This window comes from Cryphonectria parasitica (genome assembly GCF_011745365.1).
Source record: "Cryphonectria parasitica EP155 unplaced genomic scaffold M406scaffold_1, whole genome shotgun sequence".
NCBI classification, from domain to species: domain Eukaryota; kingdom Fungi; phylum Ascomycota; class Sordariomycetes; order Diaporthales; family Cryphonectriaceae; genus Cryphonectria; species Cryphonectria parasitica.
The window spans coordinates 7,223,007-7,239,874 of record NW_024468909.1 but is presented as its reverse complement, the minus strand read 5'-3'; the positions used below and the strand labels follow the sequence as shown (position 1 = coordinate 7,239,874).

General features: G+C 53.8%; 8 protein-coding genes across 8 annotated transcripts; 5 read left to right on the top strand and 3 right to left on the bottom strand.

Annotated features, from left to right (window-relative positions):
* The first annotated feature begins 1,670 nt into the window (after positions 1-1,670).
* Positions 1,671-2,359, top strand: M406DRAFT_354842 (uncharacterized protein). Its single transcript, XM_040923004.1, has one exon. The coding sequence runs from the start codon at positions 1,790-1,792 to the stop codon at positions 1,997-1,999; it is 210 nt and encodes a 69-aa protein (XP_040782357.1). The 5' UTR covers positions 1,671-1,789; the 3' UTR covers positions 2,000-2,359.
* An 85-nt stretch (positions 2,360-2,444) lies between these two features.
* Positions 2,445-3,109, bottom strand: M406DRAFT_336837 (ankyrin; the record flags this gene model as incomplete). The annotated part of the gene is made up of 2 exons (XM_040921189.1): positions 2,445-2,845; positions 2,914-3,109. 2 exons carry the CDS (start codon positions 3,107-3,109, stop codon positions 2,445-2,447), a joined length of 597 nt encoding a protein of 198 aa, XP_040782356.1.
* A 561-nt stretch (positions 3,110-3,670) lies between these two features.
* M406DRAFT_354841 (Bet v1-like protein) lies at positions 3,671-4,458 on the bottom strand. The gene is made up of 3 exons (XM_040923003.1): positions 4,227-4,458; positions 3,993-4,155; positions 3,671-3,919 (listed from the first exon to the last, which is right to left on the bottom strand). Exons 1-3 carry the CDS (start codon positions 4,449-4,451, stop codon positions 3,846-3,848), a joined length of 462 nt encoding a protein of 153 aa, XP_040782355.1. The 5' UTR covers positions 4,452-4,458; the 3' UTR covers positions 3,671-3,845.
* A 741-nt stretch (positions 4,459-5,199) lies between these two features.
* On the top strand, positions 5,200-6,760 carry M406DRAFT_246259 (DNA topoisomerase IV, alpha subunit; the record flags this gene model as incomplete). The annotated part of the gene is made up of 7 exons (XM_040916401.1): positions 5,200-5,459; positions 5,541-5,603; positions 5,660-5,768; positions 5,823-5,993; positions 6,055-6,126; positions 6,181-6,475; positions 6,504-6,760. The coding sequence occupies 7 exons, from the start codon at positions 5,200-5,202 to the stop codon at positions 6,758-6,760; spliced, it is 1,227 nt and encodes a 408-aa protein (XP_040782354.1).
* Positions 6,761-7,165: 405 nt separating this feature from the next.
* On the top strand, positions 7,166-9,614 carry M406DRAFT_245866 (terpene synthase; the record flags this gene model as incomplete). The annotated part of the gene is made up of 3 exons (XM_040916364.1): positions 7,166-7,478; positions 7,504-9,251; positions 9,327-9,614. 3 exons carry the CDS (start codon positions 7,166-7,168, stop codon positions 9,612-9,614), a joined length of 2,349 nt encoding a protein of 782 aa, XP_040782353.1.
* A 471-nt stretch (positions 9,615-10,085) lies between these two features.
* On the top strand, positions 10,086-11,952 carry M406DRAFT_286315 (SGS-domain-containing protein). The gene is made up of 2 exons (XM_040918668.1): positions 10,086-11,014; positions 11,077-11,952. Exons 1-2 carry the CDS (start codon positions 10,154-10,156, stop codon positions 11,614-11,616), a joined length of 1,401 nt encoding a protein of 466 aa, XP_040782352.1. The 5' UTR covers positions 10,086-10,153; the 3' UTR covers positions 11,617-11,952.
* Positions 11,953-12,101: 149 nt separating this feature from the next.
* On the bottom strand, positions 12,102-13,815 carry M406DRAFT_336834 (family 21 glycosyltransferase; the record flags this gene model as incomplete). Its single annotated transcript, XM_040921188.1, has 3 exons — positions 12,102-12,185; positions 12,267-13,650; positions 13,718-13,815. 3 exons carry the CDS (start codon positions 13,813-13,815, stop codon positions 12,102-12,104), a joined length of 1,566 nt encoding a protein of 521 aa, XP_040782351.1.
* A 1,047-nt stretch (positions 13,816-14,862) lies between these two features.
* M406DRAFT_60049 (uncharacterized protein) lies at positions 14,863-16,508 on the top strand (the record flags this gene model as incomplete). The annotated part of the gene is made up of 3 exons (XM_040924666.1): positions 14,863-15,728; positions 15,792-16,087; positions 16,198-16,508. 3 exons carry the CDS (start codon positions 14,863-14,865, stop codon positions 16,506-16,508), a joined length of 1,473 nt encoding a protein of 490 aa, XP_040782350.1.
* Between the last annotated feature and the right edge of the window lie 360 nt (positions 16,509-16,868).

Genomic DNA, 16,868 nt, shown 5'->3' with positions numbered 1-16,868 from the left:
CGATCACTAGATTGCTGCAGGTGGAAGCCAATAGAGCTGATGGAAGACTCCAGACGAGCAGACGGAGGTGGGCGGATATGATGGCGGCTCTGAGCTGTCTTCCAACTCCCATATGGTTCAGCACATACCAATGCAAAGGCCCGACGATGGCAGCGAGTCGTCCAGCATATCTATTGACTTCCCTGGCCTCTACAACCAACCCCGACTTGAACAGCCCAGTCATTTCCCAAAGACCGACAGCTGGCTGTTCAAGGGCATCAAGTCGCATCGGCGCGACCTGTATCTGGATCATATCGTTGCAAGTCATGAACTCATCAAGTCGAAGAGTGACGACGAGGTTCTGGGCGAGTACACCTGGATTCAGGTGACTCCTAGCCAGGAGGCCAGTCGCCTCCGATTCCCTGCCATCTACGTCCCAGGTAAGTCCGCCTGGCAACATGATTGTTCTCATGCACCTGATCCAGCGATGGCGCTGACGCGAATGATTACAGGAAATGCGCGCATCTGGCGAGGCATCGAGCGCGGACATGTGAACCTGCATGCCGAGCGCCAGATGCACATCATGGGCGACGAGCACCCAGCGCGCCAGCCCAACTTCCCCTACGAGCCCATGTTCCGTGCCCTGGATCAGGTCGAGGACCATGTAGACTTCCGTGCTGTCGACATTTGTTCCGACTCGAACTCGCTCGGAAAGCTCTATGAGTTCATAGCGATCCGCAGAGTGGTAAGCCCAATCCGCCTGGAGCTTTCCACCATCCGTAACACCCTATTCATCTCGCTCAAGCAGCATCGCCTCCGAGGCCACACTGTCAAAGCTGGCCGCGTGAGGGATGACATACCCGAGTGGGCTGCAGATGCCGTGGGCCGTATCGGCAGTAATGGCGTCCAGCTTCCGTTCTCTGGTAACCACTATCGTGTGGTGCGATACAATCTGGGGGAGCTGACCTGTGTGGTGCGTGGCAAGGTTGACTTTGTCTTCCAGCCATGCAAGCAATCCGCTGATACCCAGCAAAACCCTGATCCGCTTGGCGGTATTCAACCTCAAATTATTCCAACCGTGGAAGATGGGACTGAGACAGAGGCCAGAGGCATCAAGACCTGGAAAACGACGGTAATTCAAGGCGGTGACGGTAAGAAGACGACCATGTCGGGCGTTACGTCCGCGCGTTATCCTGGGAAGCCGTCTAAAGTCAGTACGGCAGCACTGTGGTTTGGACGTGTCCCTCTCGTGGTTGATGCAGTTGTGTCGCCTCAGCTAGACGTTTTGGATGCAAAGCTGGTCGACGTACAGGCTTCCTACGACAAGTGGGAGGAAGACCAGCAGTTCCACCTGAAGGCAATGACAGGACTTCTGAGCGAGCTGAAACAGGTTACTCGAGGCATGGGTGGCAACTGTGTCCTGGTCGGCGATCCGAACGCCAGATTCCTTATGATCATGAAACCGCGAATCAGGAGCTGGCCCGTCCCCGAGGAAGTGGCAATGAAGTTCTGGGGCCCGGACGATGACCCAGCCATGAAGGACTACGAGAGCACGGTGGCGAGTGTGATTTCTGAGTTGACGGAGCTCTCCGGCACCCCCTCTGGCTTCTCTGACTGGAAGCTTGACTCGGATGAGGAGGCAGCCGCCCGCGAAGCTCATCAGCAACGACTGGAGAAAAAGAAACGGGCCAATTCATTCAGGATTGTGGCAGACTGGCTGACCAAGCATGATCGATCTAACTACGCTTCTCTGGGTGTGGCCAATGATTGTCTTGCTGCCTTCTACTACCGCACCTGTCTCGATGGAACCATGGACAGCGAAAATGGAGACGAAATGAACGAGGTGGATGAGATGGAGGACGAGATGGAGGGCGAGATGGAGATGGATCTTGGAGGCGAGGCTTACGGTGGTCTGGGTCTTGGCCAGTGGCTAGACTCTGGCGAGTCGGAGGGCTCGAGCCCTGAATCGGTCGCGAGTGCAGACCGTCCGATTCCGTCTATCGAAGTTGAAGATCCATGAGTAGAGCCAAGGAAGTTCGGGGCTCAAAAGCGCCGTGGCCTGCTTTATCTGCTTGTCCGATTTCTTGATCCACCAGTAAGGTGCCCCTGCATTTCGTTCGGCTGCCGCATTGCATCTCAACAGTTTCGACTGCCGGGCATGTTGTCGATTCGATTTGTGAACGGCAACCCGAGTGTCTGTGATTCATTCGTCTGAAATGCGTGGTGTTTCCAACGACATGTCGGACAATCGCCGATGGGACTGGTAAAAGGGTCTTACCGCCTCACTCAAGAGATGCGCATATCGGCAGGGTACCATAGAGAATTCGAAAACCACCATAATATTGGGGCGAGCCATACTCCAGTTGTTTGGAAAGTGAGGCGTCGTTCGTGGCCTCGGGGTTGCGATCGTCCGTGTGCGACTAATGTGTGCGCGCCCGCTTGGCCCCTTGTTGTTCGTCTCCTCGTCATGACGAGTTGCTCGGCTTGCTCTCTTCTGCCTCCTCTGTCTTCGTCTTCTGGTCTGCAATTTGATCCTTCTCATCTCCGTCGAGGTCCACCGCAGCAGCCGCACTGCCAAGCCCATCATCCTGATTCTGGTTTTCAAGGTTGTCCATCTGGGATAGAAAGAAATCCACCACATTCATCTTCTCGCTGAAGCTGGCTAGGTCTAGGGGAATGTAGTTCTTGTCGTTGGCTAGGGCAGGGGATGCACCCTCTGCGACCAGAAATTTGACAACGTCGAGATGACCTCCTAGCGCAGCCCAGTGCAGTCCCGTGTTGCCAAACTCATTAGGTGCATCTAGAAAAGTCTGTTTCTCCTCCTTGGGCTGGTCTGAGAATGCCTGTACCAGAATTGTGACAATCTCTATGGCTGGACGTTAATTAAGCGCTCTCAGGCAAGGGATTATTACAGCCAGACAGAGACACACTCACCCAGGTTTCCATTTCCCGTTGCCATATGCAAACAGGTTGACTTGCCCTCATCTTTGGCAGCCTGGAGGATTTGCGCAGGTGTGACGCCTTCCCTGGCTGACAACGTTGTCAGGGCATCATTCAAATCTGAGGCCTCGCCTGCTCGGGCAAAGTAGATCATGTCATCGATCTCATCCTCGCTCAGATTTGGCGCCATCTTGATGATGTGGGCCCAAGCTGCAACCGTTTTGTGCCTTGGTGAGGGTGTTGAGGTTGTGATGAGCACAAGCTGGGAGAAGAATGTTTCTTGGTGCAGTCGCAACGTGCCTGTGCTCTGGAAGCAGGTTGCAGTATCAGAAAATTTCAGGTGGTATACAGTGCCAAACATACAGTGCGAGGGATGCTACTAGCACTTGAGCGACTAGACAGGCAACCCCTGTTTAAGTGGCCCACAAGACCCTTCACTGGCCTTGATGTTTATCTTGCACTGTTTTTCACTCAACAGGCACCGTTAAATAAAAAATAAAAAATTTAAAAAAAGGAAAAAGAACAAAAAGTATTGTTCGAGTTCGTAATGGCTATAAAGTCAGCCTGAGCCATTTTTGTCAATACTGAAATTTCCTAGGCCATCATCTTGTGCGCTGAGGCCAGGTAGCTGCTGTCAATCTAGTGTCCCTTCATGTATCACTTGTGTGGGGAGAAAGGTAAAAGATTTCCAGACAGAACGTCGGTGACTTCAACATTGCGGGATACACCAAATCTGCTGAAGGCTGGCATGTGACGATTGATTGTTATTCATTCTGATACTAAGCAGGTTCGAAATGACCAATCTCAGGCACAATCTTCCCGTATAACTTCAGCCTCCAGGGAGTACTCTCCTGTTTGGAAAACCACATCCTTTTTTGTGGCCAGTGACCCGTGCTGACCCTACTGCTGAGCATTCCGCAGGCTGTTCAAGCCTTAGTGGCAGCCTTCTCCAGATCCAGCAGAGCCTCAATGCGCTTGTACTTGGCATCAGAGATAACGCCTATGGTCATATCCAGGTTAGTAAAGAAGCCTGCTGAGTTCCGGACATAGGGGGGGGGGGGGGCGCAGCGCACCAGCATTGGCATCACTGGAGAAGTTAGCGCTCCACTCAACATAGGTACTCTCACTATGCGAGCCAGCAGTGACAGCGTGGCAGCGGATAGTGCTGAGTACACTGGAATATGTGAGCTCAGGAGAAGAGGTGATGACACTGTAGGTGATCATGTGGTTGATGGACTGGTTGCTCAACAGTATCAGCGAGTTGCATATAATTAGTAGGTGGATGGGATGAGGGGACAAGGGCATACGCTGTGCTCCTCCTGCTTCACCTCATACACGGTGCCATCCTTAAAGGTCCACTTGAAGACATCAGTCTCCTCATTGGCACCCTTGACGACCTCAGACTTGGACAGAGAGGACCAGAACTTGCTGAAGTCCTGGAGCTTGATGAAGTGCCAGACATGGGAGAGCGGAGCCTTGATGACAACGCTCTCCAGGACAGAAGTGGACGTGGGGATATTGGTAGAAGACATCTTGATCTGGTGTGTTGTGGCTCGATGCTGGTATTGTTGTTAGTGATAAAATAGTGCCCGGTTGCTGCCAGGTGTTGGATGGTGGTGAGGGGGGGCTGTTAGCGTCAATCAGGGGGACAGGATTGGTGCTGCAAGGAAAAGGAGGGACCTGGGAATTGAGCTGCAAAGTAAATACCTTATTATGAGGATGAAAATGGATGTTTTCCCTTGGTGCTGTAGGCTCTCACTTGTTAGATGTGATGGTTGAGGTAAAAGCAAAACTTTGGGTTGGAGGAGATGCCATCGAAAACGTGAACAACGTCATACAGGGAACAGGTACTTAGTACGGTAGGGTTCCATGGCAACTACTGTAGGAAGTTCAGTGGCAGGCACTGTCTTGGCTACACGCCCATGGTGTAAGCTGAGCATTTCTTGGGGACGACTGTCTGGATGTGCGACCAGCAACAGGAAAGAGCACCCAACAAATTCTGATTAATGACAATGAGTCGGGGCAGGTACAAACTGATCGGGCAAGTGCCTTCTCTACATGTGTGCCCCTACATCTTCTTGGTAGTATAGCAAGTGCCTTGGTGAGCCACAAGCCTCGCCATGCCCCAACACCTCCAGGCCATCCCCCGTTCGTTGAGATACTCGGCTCCAAATCCTCCCCAATCAATCTAGAGGACGCTGGCCATCCGACCTCACATCCTCCAGAGTCCCCTTTTGGAACACAATGTCTAGCTCGCTGACATCATCGGTGGGCAGTGGGATGCCTGAGATTCAGACCGAAAGCCCACCCTTCTCGTCCCAGTCTTCAAGAATCCTGCATGTCCCACATACCGAGTCCGCCAGCACGGCAAGCCTCATCTTGTCTAAGATCGATGGCATCTTCGAGGACATGGTTCACTGCCTCGCCCACAGTGGCGACAGCATGTCCATCCCGTACAAAAGCAGGACCGCACCCCAGCAACCATGCGGCGCACTAAACTTTCCAGGGAGGACTGTAAATGAGGCTATCAAGTTCAGTCAGTTTCGTCATTTTAGGCTCTTACTGTTGCAGTTGAGTTGCACTTGAGTCCGAAACCTGACCCTGGTTGATCCTGTAGCTAGAATGGTGCGAATCATGGAGTTGTCTCGGGAGGCTCTCGCCTCCGGCCGGCTGATCACCAAGAGGTTTGCGGCGTGATCAATCGGAGACACCGCCCGAGTTGAGGCTGACAAAGCTGCAGAAATATATACTATCAGAATCCGGACCTCTTCAAGAATCAGACGATCGTTGATCGCTTGGTGGATGATCTTGCCTGTACCCTCGGTGTCAGCCGAAATGCGCTCAACATTGTAAGCGTTCATGGAAAGTCCTGGAAAGCTTCTGAGCTTCACTAACAAAAACAGGCTGCTGCTTCCAAGGGCTTGATCACAGGTCCCCTAAGTCTTACCACCGTGGGCGGTTCTGTCCTGTCCTATTCATTGGGCTACGACAACGACGATCTCATCCCCCCCATCAACACAATCCAGCAAATCGACTTCGCTGCGACAAGATGGATCTTGGTGGTCGAAAAAGAAGTATGTGCCCTTGGCACTGTCGCGACACATGATTCCCTTTTCTGACTTTGCTACTCCAAAGGCCACGTTTCGAACACTGGCCGCCTCTGGATATTGGCGAAATTGCATACACGGTCAAGGTATCATTGTCACCGTACGTAATCGTCCATGATCCAGGTTGTGAGAACACGAAGCTGAGCGCCAGAAGGGTAAAGGATATGCAGACCTGGCGACGTTGAAGTTTCTAAATCTCATACACACCCTACGGCCACTGATTCCCGTACTGTGCGTTGTCGATTGCGATCCACACGGGGTCGACATCCTACGCACATACAAATATGGCAGCAAAGGGCTGTCCCACGAGGTAGACGTCCGAGTTCCCGGTTTGCAATGGCTAGGAGTCAAGATGGACGACATTTTCCGGCATGACGACACCACAGCGCCAACTATAGTGGGAGGAGGTGCGTCAGGCTATTTTGTGGACAACAACTACTCCAAAAGACGTCGCTGACACACGGACAGGATTACAAGGTCACTGGTGTACTAGGCCGCGGAGGCATCCCAGAGCAGTCGAGTCGCTCATCAGTCTCACGGCGAACGATAGGAAAACGGCACAGAGAGTCTTACAGTCTATAGAGGCACAGGATGCTGAAAGTGACCACGAGGAGTTGGAGCAGGTGCGGGAGTTGCAGGTTATGCTTGTGCTCAATCTGAAGGCGGAGATTCAGGCCATCGACGACATGGGTGATCTGTCAAGCTGGCTAAACACGAAGATGGAGGCCGCCTGAGCGCCGAGCGAAAAAGATCTCAAGATTCAAGATTGATAGAGAACTCGGCCCGCAGGGAGACAGTCATGCTAGATAGATGTCAACATGCAAGACATACTTCATGGTGCCTTCTTTTGCAGTGTAGGTGGCGCTGCATCAAGAGTTGGCGGTCTACACCCGAGCAAGTACTAATGTACAATGATGGCACTACTAAGTATTTCATCCTTCAGGGGTCTCGATTTTATTTAGCGCCAACGGGGCAGTACTGGGACTAGTACAGGGGTGCCAGGGGTGTAGTTCGGTACCGGGGTGTCTGGCGTAGCCGAAGACCTCACGTCTCTTCCACCCGTCATAAGCGTCAGGCCAGTTCGATCATACCAGGTACCGACGCACACTGATGCGTGCATCGGACACTGGGCCTTGACGATGGTTTCAACACGCAGCAGCACTCGAAGGGTAGCGGATTCATCACCACCTGCCTTCTCATTTGTCGCTAGCCCCTCGACCTCGAATGGCAACAGCAGCGGTATCAGCAAGAAGCGCGGTGGAGAGAGCAATGGCGATGCACTGGGCCACGAGGCAAAGCGCCAGAAAATTGCAGAACCTGTGGACAAGACACGATGGCGCCTGAACGCTGACGGCGGGCGTCACACCTGGCACTACCTCGATGACGACGAGGCCGTAAGAAAATGGCCCCAGTCGTACGCAGACAAGTGGTACCTCGACTTGCCCCTTGTAGGTGATGTCTCCAAATCCCTACGAAGCGCCGAAGCTGACGATGCGCGTGCACTCGCAGGACCTGCCCGACCTGCCCAAACCAAAAGCTCCCATTGACGCTGTTAGCAACGGCCTGACCTTCTTCGAACACCTGCAACTACCGCCTGGCCACTGGGGCTGCGAGTATGGTGGGCCCATGTTCCTGCTGCCCATGTATGTCCTCGGCTGCTATGCCACCAAGACCCCGATCCCCGAAATTCAGAAGAAGGAGATCAAAAATTATCTCTTTGCGCGGGCGCATCCTGAGGATGGGGGATGGGGCTTGCACATTGAGGGTGAAAGCACGGTCTTGGGCACCACCTTCAACTACATTGTACTGCGGATGGTGGGCATGGACTCCGAGCACCCAGTTCTAGTCAAGGCGCGGGCGACGCTGCACAAGTTGGGCGGTGCGACCCAGGCACCCCACTGGACCAAGTTCTGGCTGGCCGCTCTGGGTCTCTGCAAGTACGAAATGGTCAATCCTGCGCCGCCCGAGCTGTGGCTTCTGCCGGACTGGGTACCTATCGCTCCCTGGCGGTGGTGGATCCATATCAGGATGGTCTTTCTTCCTATGTCGTACGTGGCATCGAAGAAGTGGGCGTGTGATGAGACGGAGCTCATCCGGGATCTGCGGAAAGAGATATTCATCGAGCCGTGGGAGTCGATCAACTGGGCAGCGCACAGGAACACCATCTGTCCCCGCGACAATTACCACCCGAAATCATGGCTACTGAACACCGCAAATTGGTTCCTGGCGAATGTCTGGGAGCCTTACGTTAGGCCAGGTTTCCTCAAGGACAGAGCCGAGACATGGGTGGGCGAACTGCTGAACATGGAAATGGACAACACAGACTACGCCTGCCTCGCACCCGTCAGCCAGCCCATGACCCTTCTCTGTTGTTATATCCGAGACGGACCCGACTCATACTCGGTCCGGAGGCTACGGGAGCGTATGGCCGATGCTCTCTGGGTGAACAGTGAGGGCCTGATGGTCTGCGGGACGAATGGTGTTCAGTCATGGGACACAGCATTTGCCATCCAGGCCGTCATCAGCGCCGGCCTCGCTGAGGATGCGCGTTGGCGACCTATGCTCACCAAGGCGCTGGAGTTTCTCGACGACCAGCAGATCCGGGAGAACGTCAAAGACATGGAAAAATGTTACCGTCACCCACGAAAAGGTGCATGGGCATTCAGCAACAAGATCCAGGGCTACGCGGTCAGCGACTGCGTATCCGAGGCACTCAAGTCGGTTATATCGCTGCAGAAGACACCAGGATACCCACAACTTCTGGACGATCGTCGCATCTTCGATTCTGTTGATACCTTGTTGACATACCAAGACCCCAAGACCGGCGGGTGTGCTTCGTACGAGCGTCCGCGAGGAGACCAATGGATGGAGGCACTGAACGCGGCGGAGGTCTTTGGTAACATCATGGTCGAGTACCTGTATCCAGAATGCACGACCGCTGCTGTAACGACGTTGTCGCTCTTCCAAAAACACTGGCCTGACTACAGGACGGATGAGATCACGCAGTTCATCACCCGTGCGGTGAGCTGGATAAAAACGGCACAGTACGAGCATGGAGGATGGTATGGAAGCTGGGCCATCTGCTTCACGTATGCGACCATGTTTGCCCTGGAGAGCCTGGCAACGATAGATGAGACATACGAGAACAGCGAGCACGCCAGGCGGGGCTGTGACTTTCTGATCTCCAAGCAGCGCGAGGACGGTGGGTGGTCCGAGGCATATCAGGTCAGTATTTACTCCAGGGATACCTGCATCGCCCCAGGAGACGGCTGACCATTTTCACTCCCTCGTTTGTGATAGGCATGCGAACAGCACAAGTATATTGAGCATCCCGCTGGATCGCAAGTGGTCATGACCGCCTGGGCACTAATTGGTCTCATGAATGCCAATTATCCGCATGTCGAACCGCTCAAGAAGGGCGTCAGGCTCATCATGGACCGCCAGCAGCCGAACGGCGAGTGGAAGCAGGAAGCTATCGAGGGCGTGTTCAACAAGAGCTGCTGTATCTCGTACCCAAACTACAAGTTTACCTTTACCCTCAAGGCGCTGGGTATGTTTGCGAAACGATATCCATATGAAACTATGTAATCTAGGATCTGCATCACGGATTAGACCGTTATTCAACAGCGGCCCTTGGATCTGTTGGCCTCTTTAATTATAATCATCATTTTATAACTTATCCATGAGCCGACCAATGCATAAGCGGCTTTTTTCATCAGACGCGAGCTTTAATCGGGGAAGAAGAAGAAGAAGAAGAACAAGGAAAGAACAAAAAAGAAGGTTGTGACAATGAGAACGCAATGAAGATGTAGTAAACTGTAGACGAAACGGAGCCCTGCAGTACGATGTACGAGACTAAAGGGAAGTAGCTTGATCCTGGTACATATCAAAGGCGGTGTTGATAACAACTCCTATCAACTGGCAGAATCACAGCTACCCCTCTAAGGCACCTGCCAGTCATACGAAGTGGAGCGACTTGCCTCTTCATCAGGCTGCCTGACGGAAACGTCTCCCTCATCTTGGACCAGGTCATCTAAGAACCTTGACTTTATCAGACATCTAACCTCCTTCAATTTGTACCATCCAGCCAACCCGTCACCAGTATAGACACATCAGAAACAACCACAATGTCTGCTGTCAAGTACGCAGAAACGGGCATGGCCGCTGCGCAGGCACACAAGTGGGATGAGGCCATCACAAATCTGAACAAGGCGATCGACCAGTCCAAATCTCCACAGTGGCTGTTGTCGCGGTCACAAGCATTTATGGAGACCGGGAATCTTGACAAGGCCCTGCGAGATGCCGACTTCGCCTACTGCACTGCCGCCGAGCGAGGCAATGACAAGTCTCGTAAGCAGATGATCGATGCCCAGCACCGCCGCTCCGTCATTTATTTCCGCAAGAAGCTCTACGCCAACGCCGATGCCTGTGCCTCCTGGTCGCAGCAGCTCGCCAAGGGCGTCGCCGTCAAGGCTGCCGATAAAACTGCTGATAACACAGACGACAAGGGCTTCTACCACATCACCGCCGCCGATATTGAGCCACGGCGGGATACTGCCCCAGGCCAGGGGCAGCATGACGGTGGCGCTGGTAGGTTTGCCCAGGTCTCTTCCCTACTCGGTGGCAGCAAAGGCTCCAGCGGCCCCTACGAGCAGGAGTGGGCTAGGACCCAGTCCTGGCGTACCACCATCATCCGCTTTCTCGAGGCACTTCCTGCCGAGGACCCAGCCCGTAGGGTCACCGCCAAGCCTGTGCCCGCGAAACCATCGCTTGAAGAAGAGGAGGGGGAGTACGTGCAGAAGCCCGACCCGGAGATCGAAGCGGCCAAAGCTTCTCCTGCTGAGGTGCGGTCCAAGCCAGAGCTCTCCAATGGCCCCTTCCGCAGCCAAATGTACCAGTCCGACGCCTCCATTACTATCTCACTCTTCATGAAGTTCGCTTCAAAGGAGGACACGGCCAAAGTACAAGTTGAGCTGCAGCCAAACTTGGTAAGCGATTCTGTCGTCCTACGCGAATTGTTCATACATAGGTATACTGACAACTCCTGTAGATCACCGTTACCGGAGTTCCTCGCGAGCCCTCCACCGCTTATATCGTCCCCCACGCTGCGATCAACCCTGCGAAGTCTACATACCGTGTTGCCACGATGAAGATCGAGTTTAACCTCGCCAAGGCACAACCCGGAAAATGGCCCAGCTTTGGCCGCGAGGAGCTGAGCCAGCCCGGCCCGTCCACCTTGCCCCAGGCAGACGAGACTGCAATTCACACCACTCTGGGTTCCAATACTGCTGCAGCTCAAGCCAGCACACCCAAGGAACCCCCCAAACCCAAGGCCCCCGTGTACCCGACCAGTGCCAAGGGCGGCCCCAAGGACTGGGACCACATCTCAGCCGATGACGATGAAAAGGACGTCGATGCTTTTTTCAAGCAGCTGTACAAGGACGCTACCCCCGATCAGCAACGTGCCATGATGAAGAGCTTCCAGGAGAGCAACGGCACTACCCTTAGTACTGACTGGGCCACAGTCAGCAAGGAGACGGTCAAGACCAACCCTCCTGAGGGCGTCGTAGCTAAGAAGTGGTCATCTTGATAGAAATGAACCTAGGGGAGAGGAAGTAATGAGCAGTTGATGACGGGCAGGAGGCCAGGTCGAAAAGAAGTTGAGCTCCCGAGATCAGCATCGTTCTATTTTCTGCTATTGAGCTCAGATGGGATGTCGGGGGTCGAGTTGATCAAGGCTCATTTGCAAGAGGCCGCAAACCTCTCGTTGCTCTCGATGACTTATGAATAGCTAATCATTACAGCGCAGCCAGGAGTCCAGGGGTTTCAAAATTGCCAAAAGCCCGTCATATATTTCTTCACTGTTCCGAGTTCATGTCAAGTTTGATCATCAGTCATGAGTAGTGTCAACAACTGCGGCTTCACCAAAACAACGCTTCCAAAGGAAGTATCTGTGCTTGTAAAAGAAAAAAAAGAAAAGAGGAAAACACCGACAAAGAGACAGCTGGGTTGGTTGAAACAGTGTTTATGTCGATGATGGTAGCCCAACTTCTAGAACGCTAATGTAGTAACTCGCTATGATTTGGAATGAGATGGTCTGTGGCGAGCAGTTGGACGGCCTTGCCACTTGGGCACGTCCTGAACCTCGGGGTGCTCATACTCAACATTACCATTGTGTATCACCCTGCTAGGACCTATGGTGTTTCCATTCCGCTCAGGTCCCGTCTCCTCAATTGCGACAACACTCATATCCCTATGGACCCTGAATGTCCTCCCGCGCCAGGTGACGGTGGTACCAAGCAGCACCGCCCAGGTCCAGATGGGCAGAGCCAGGAACTCTCTGCCGATCCAGGCCGGCACCCATGCCCACAAAGGTTTCCTCTGCAATCCGCCGGGCCTCTGAGGGCCCCTGGCAAAGGCCGGAGTTACGTCGTCCACTTCAACAGTCAGACACTTATGCAGGCGGCGGTATACCGCTCTGTCGCAGACCATCCAGATGGTGACACCCACCATCCACAACACAACCATGGCAGTCCAGGAGTGAGGAATACCAAAGGTCTTGTGGAACCAGGGTAGGGTGGTGATGGCATATGCAAAGTAAAGATTACACAGCAGGGACTCCACACCTGGCTCGACGAGGGTGGCAATCAGTACTGTCCACTTGCGGGCACGCAGCCACCTGACCCTGCGGGCACAGTAGGCCGCGACAGACATGCCGCTCATGGGTTGTATGGCGATATCCCCCCAGACCAGACCGTGTTTCTTGTAGCCGGGGATATCAGCCTTCCAGAGCAGGTCCCCGATGAGATGGTCCTCGCAGATGTTGTGAGAGAAGAAGTCGACACCGCGGCGCCGGTTCGCGTCGGAGGCTTTCAGGTTTTTGTTCAGGCTTGGATCGGTGCAGGCGTCTAGATGAGACTTGCGGAACATGTTGCTCTTGCCGATGATGCAGGGTGCAGCGCCTACAGTGTTGATGGCGCCGTAAAACTTGGCGTGACTGGTGGCCATAAACATCTCATCGAGTCGTCCACCCCCGATACGCGAGGTGCGTGCCAAGAAGGGCTCTGTTGTGCCAACACTGCCGGTGGTCTCGCAGTCGGCCACAGCCATGTCGACCACCAAGGGCATGTGGTGGACGAACCGGAAGGGCGTCGTCTTCTTGCCGCCTGGGAGAAAGCCCATGAGCCTGTCCACCATACGACCCGCAACACCCCTCGATATCCAGACATTGCAGTCAATGATCCATATGAGCTCTCCCTTAGCCTCACGGTAAGCACGGCTGATGTTGCGGATCTTGGGGTTGGGACCCAACTCATCGCCCGTCTTGCCCTCCAGACTTGAGATCAGAGGATCGTACTCCTCTACCAAGATACGCACATCGAAGTCGGCAAAGTCCTGAACGATCTTGTCGAGAATTGGGTATGCTGGGTCATCCTCAGAAGAAACGCAGATTCTTATAGACAACTTCGACTTCGGATAGTCCTGGCGGAAGGTAGAGGCGAGGCATTCGTAAAGTTCAGGCTCGAGACCTTTGACGGGACGGATGATGGTTATGTGCGGGACCTGATCCTCGGGCAGATGAGAGGATGTAGGTTTGCGTGGGGGGTAGGAGTAATATAGGAACCTAGTTGCACAATCAGAGTCAGATGGAGCTTGAAATCTCCGGAATGGAAAAGACAGCCACAACCTACACCATGAGGATGCCGATGCTCTGGATCAGGTACATAGACGAGCTCCAGAGCAAGGCAGGTACCGCGGCATACACCGCTACACTGTCCATACTGAGCATGTTATTGTAGATATGCCATCGAGCACCGAGCAGTCTAGAGGGGATGAGGTTGGGCAAGTTATGTAGTTGGTCGGTTGGTCGATTGTAATGACAATTTCGTTGACAGATCAAGACGACGGTGAAGATCAGGGTAGGGTGACGAAGGAAGGACGACGAGAAGATCACGAGTGGCCCATGACGGAAGATGTTCCTTGCCTGCCTCCCGACGAGCACAAGCAGTCGACCAGAAGTCGGATGACGATGTGTCCAAGTGGCATGGGCCCTCTACGTGGAGCTCCTTTGGTTTTTTGGGTGTAATTTTTTTTCTTGTCTTGCCGCTGATCCGGCGGCATCACCGGCAGAGCAGAAGGTGACCTTGCCTGCCGGGCGATGGAGGGGCAGGTGTTTAGGGTGCCAGGCTCTACAGCAATCCACCTACACTGGACCCGCCCCCAGCGCAAAACTTCTATGCCATCCTGCTGGAGAAACGAAACTTCTTACACCACACCATCATTCCACCACTCATCAAGCCTCCCTCTCCCAGGCTCAGGTGATATGAGCTACCTGATTCCGATGAGAACCTAATGGATCCTGTTTGAGCAGTACATCACATGATCTTTCTCGTATTGCATGGCTGGACCTTCGTTGGATTGCTCACAATGTCCCTCCAAACGGTGAGTTCGGCAGAAAAGTCCTAGCTTGCAACCTTTCTCCTCCCTCTTCTTTTCCCCCTTTCGCGTCCTTCTTCACATTCTACCTATTATCTCGCGGTGATGACAACTACTTTTTTTCGGTGCTTAGAGAGTCTTGTCTCTCGATGAATGCCCAAAATAAGACTATAACGGTATCTGAGCGACCAATCATGACACATCTCAAACCTTTTTCGCATTCTGGGCAGAGTTTTCCACGCGCCATCTGCTGACTTCATCACCTCCCTACAGGCCGACATGACCTGACATAGCAATGGCCGAGCTCCCAACCCTCCCCTCTCCCGATCGCCAGGCCCATTTGGTGGCTGCAGCGGTCTCGTTGCCGTCAACATCACCCACCGCTCCTCCTGCTTCAACAATGCCATCTGCAAACGCTTTGGCCACTCCACGACGGCCAAGACAGCCTCCACTTCATGAGCTTTACAAGCAACCTGCTCCTCTTCGTGTCTTTCCCCTCCCAACTTTCGCTAGCACCGACAACCCTGTGTCTCTGGTGCAACTTGCCGTCGCCTGGCTGGGCCAGATTTTTTTCCCGCCCACACCCGAACCATCTGTTATCCACACTGCCTTTTGGGACAATGGCACCCGGTCCATTGTCGTTACGGACCCAAAGGCCATGGCGGACCTTTGGCAACAGGGTTTCTACGGCAAGGGCAGCTTAAGCCGAAGCGAGCCCAACTGGCTCAAGAGGGAAAGCTCACGGCGGGGTGCCACCCGCGACAGGGTCAGTGAGATGGCCACGGAAAAGAGGCGAGAGGATCGCGTTCGTGCAAAATGGGAGCGTGCCCGCATTGAACAAGAGGCACTCGAGCAGAGACGTAGGGAGGAGGCCAGCACCCTGGCTGAAGCTGCCGTAGAAGCAGTCGTAGAGAGCCCAGCAAAATTAACCCGGCCGCCAGTCGGACCCGCAGAGCTCCTTGCCCTTCCCAATTCCCAGTTTGATCTCGTGGCAGCCTCGCGCAATCACGCCAGGGTCTCTGAAGATAGCATGGACGGCACGGATGGTTCGATGGATGGGTCAGGCTCATTTGGCAATGACGATGCTGAGACCAACACGACTGTCTCCTCCGGGTCCGCAACGCTCAAGCGTGCCAAGAGTGTTCGCTTTTCGCCAAAGGTCGAGTCGACTATCTTCCAACTCACCGACCCACCGAGTCCATCTCGTTCCTTGCCATCTTTCGTGCCGGAGAATGAGCGTACCACCAAGCCAGATGGTGTGCCACGCCCTGATGAGACGTCAACCAAAAATAACAGGACGGGTGGGGCTCAAAGCACCACTGCTGTCCAGTCTGATGTGCCGGCTGAAGTAGTTGTGGGGAACAAGGAACACCTGCAACTTGCACCAGAGGAGGCCTTCTTTCTGTGTTTTGCTCTGGGTGCCCTGAAGGTGACAGACGCCGCTACACAAGGCGTACTCTCCACCAAGGATCTTCTTGCTCTGCTGCGCCAGAACTCGTACTTTCCCCCTCGGGTGTCACAGCCTCTGCAACCTGATGACCCTTTCCTCATCCATTATGCCGTATACCACCATTTCCGATCCCTTGGGTGGGTTCCAAGGCCTGGCATCAAGTTCGGTGTTGATTGTGAGTACCTCGATCCCCTTCCCGTCTCGCCTGGTTTGTACGTCGCACTAGGTTTGGTCTTCACTACGAAACATACGTGGTCAAGATTTGCTGACGTATGAACGCGATAGGGCTTCTCTATAACCGAGGGCCTGTTTTTGATCACGCCGAATATGGTCTTCTGGTGCTTCCATCCTATGCTCACCCCCACTGGAAGGCCAGTGGTCGTCAAGCGTCACAAAAGTCCTGGCACTGGCTCATGGGTGTGAATAGAGTCTTGTCCAAGGTCTTCAAGAGCTTGGTGCTCGTTTACGTCGATGTCCCGCCACCTACTGCATTCAATGTGGACGGTGAACCTCGAATGAGCATGGCAGCCTTGCTCAAACAGTATCAGATACGGGAGCAGATGATCAAGCGATGGTCGCCGAACCGAGATCGCTAAGCCATGATCTCTTGTGGAACAAACAGTTGTGCACACGTGAGACGCAATCTCCCACAGCTGCGGCATATGGGGCTTATCTATTGCAGAACGTGCTTGAAAGGGGGGCGAGACTTCATCTTTCCCTCTGCTATACTAAACTCGGTCAATCAGAAACGAGCTTCCTCTGTGCACTTAAAAGAGTTTGAGATCAGCATATGCATAGTCGTACAAAATCATGAGCGGAGTCGGAATGAATGCTGAAAAGTGATGAGGGCTGGGCCGTTTTGTTGCTTGTTCCTCGGCCTTCCAGAGTGGGCCCACCGCCCCGGGCGAAAGGTCCATGTGGGGTGTGAGAAGACCTGATAGCTGATCGGCGGTTGT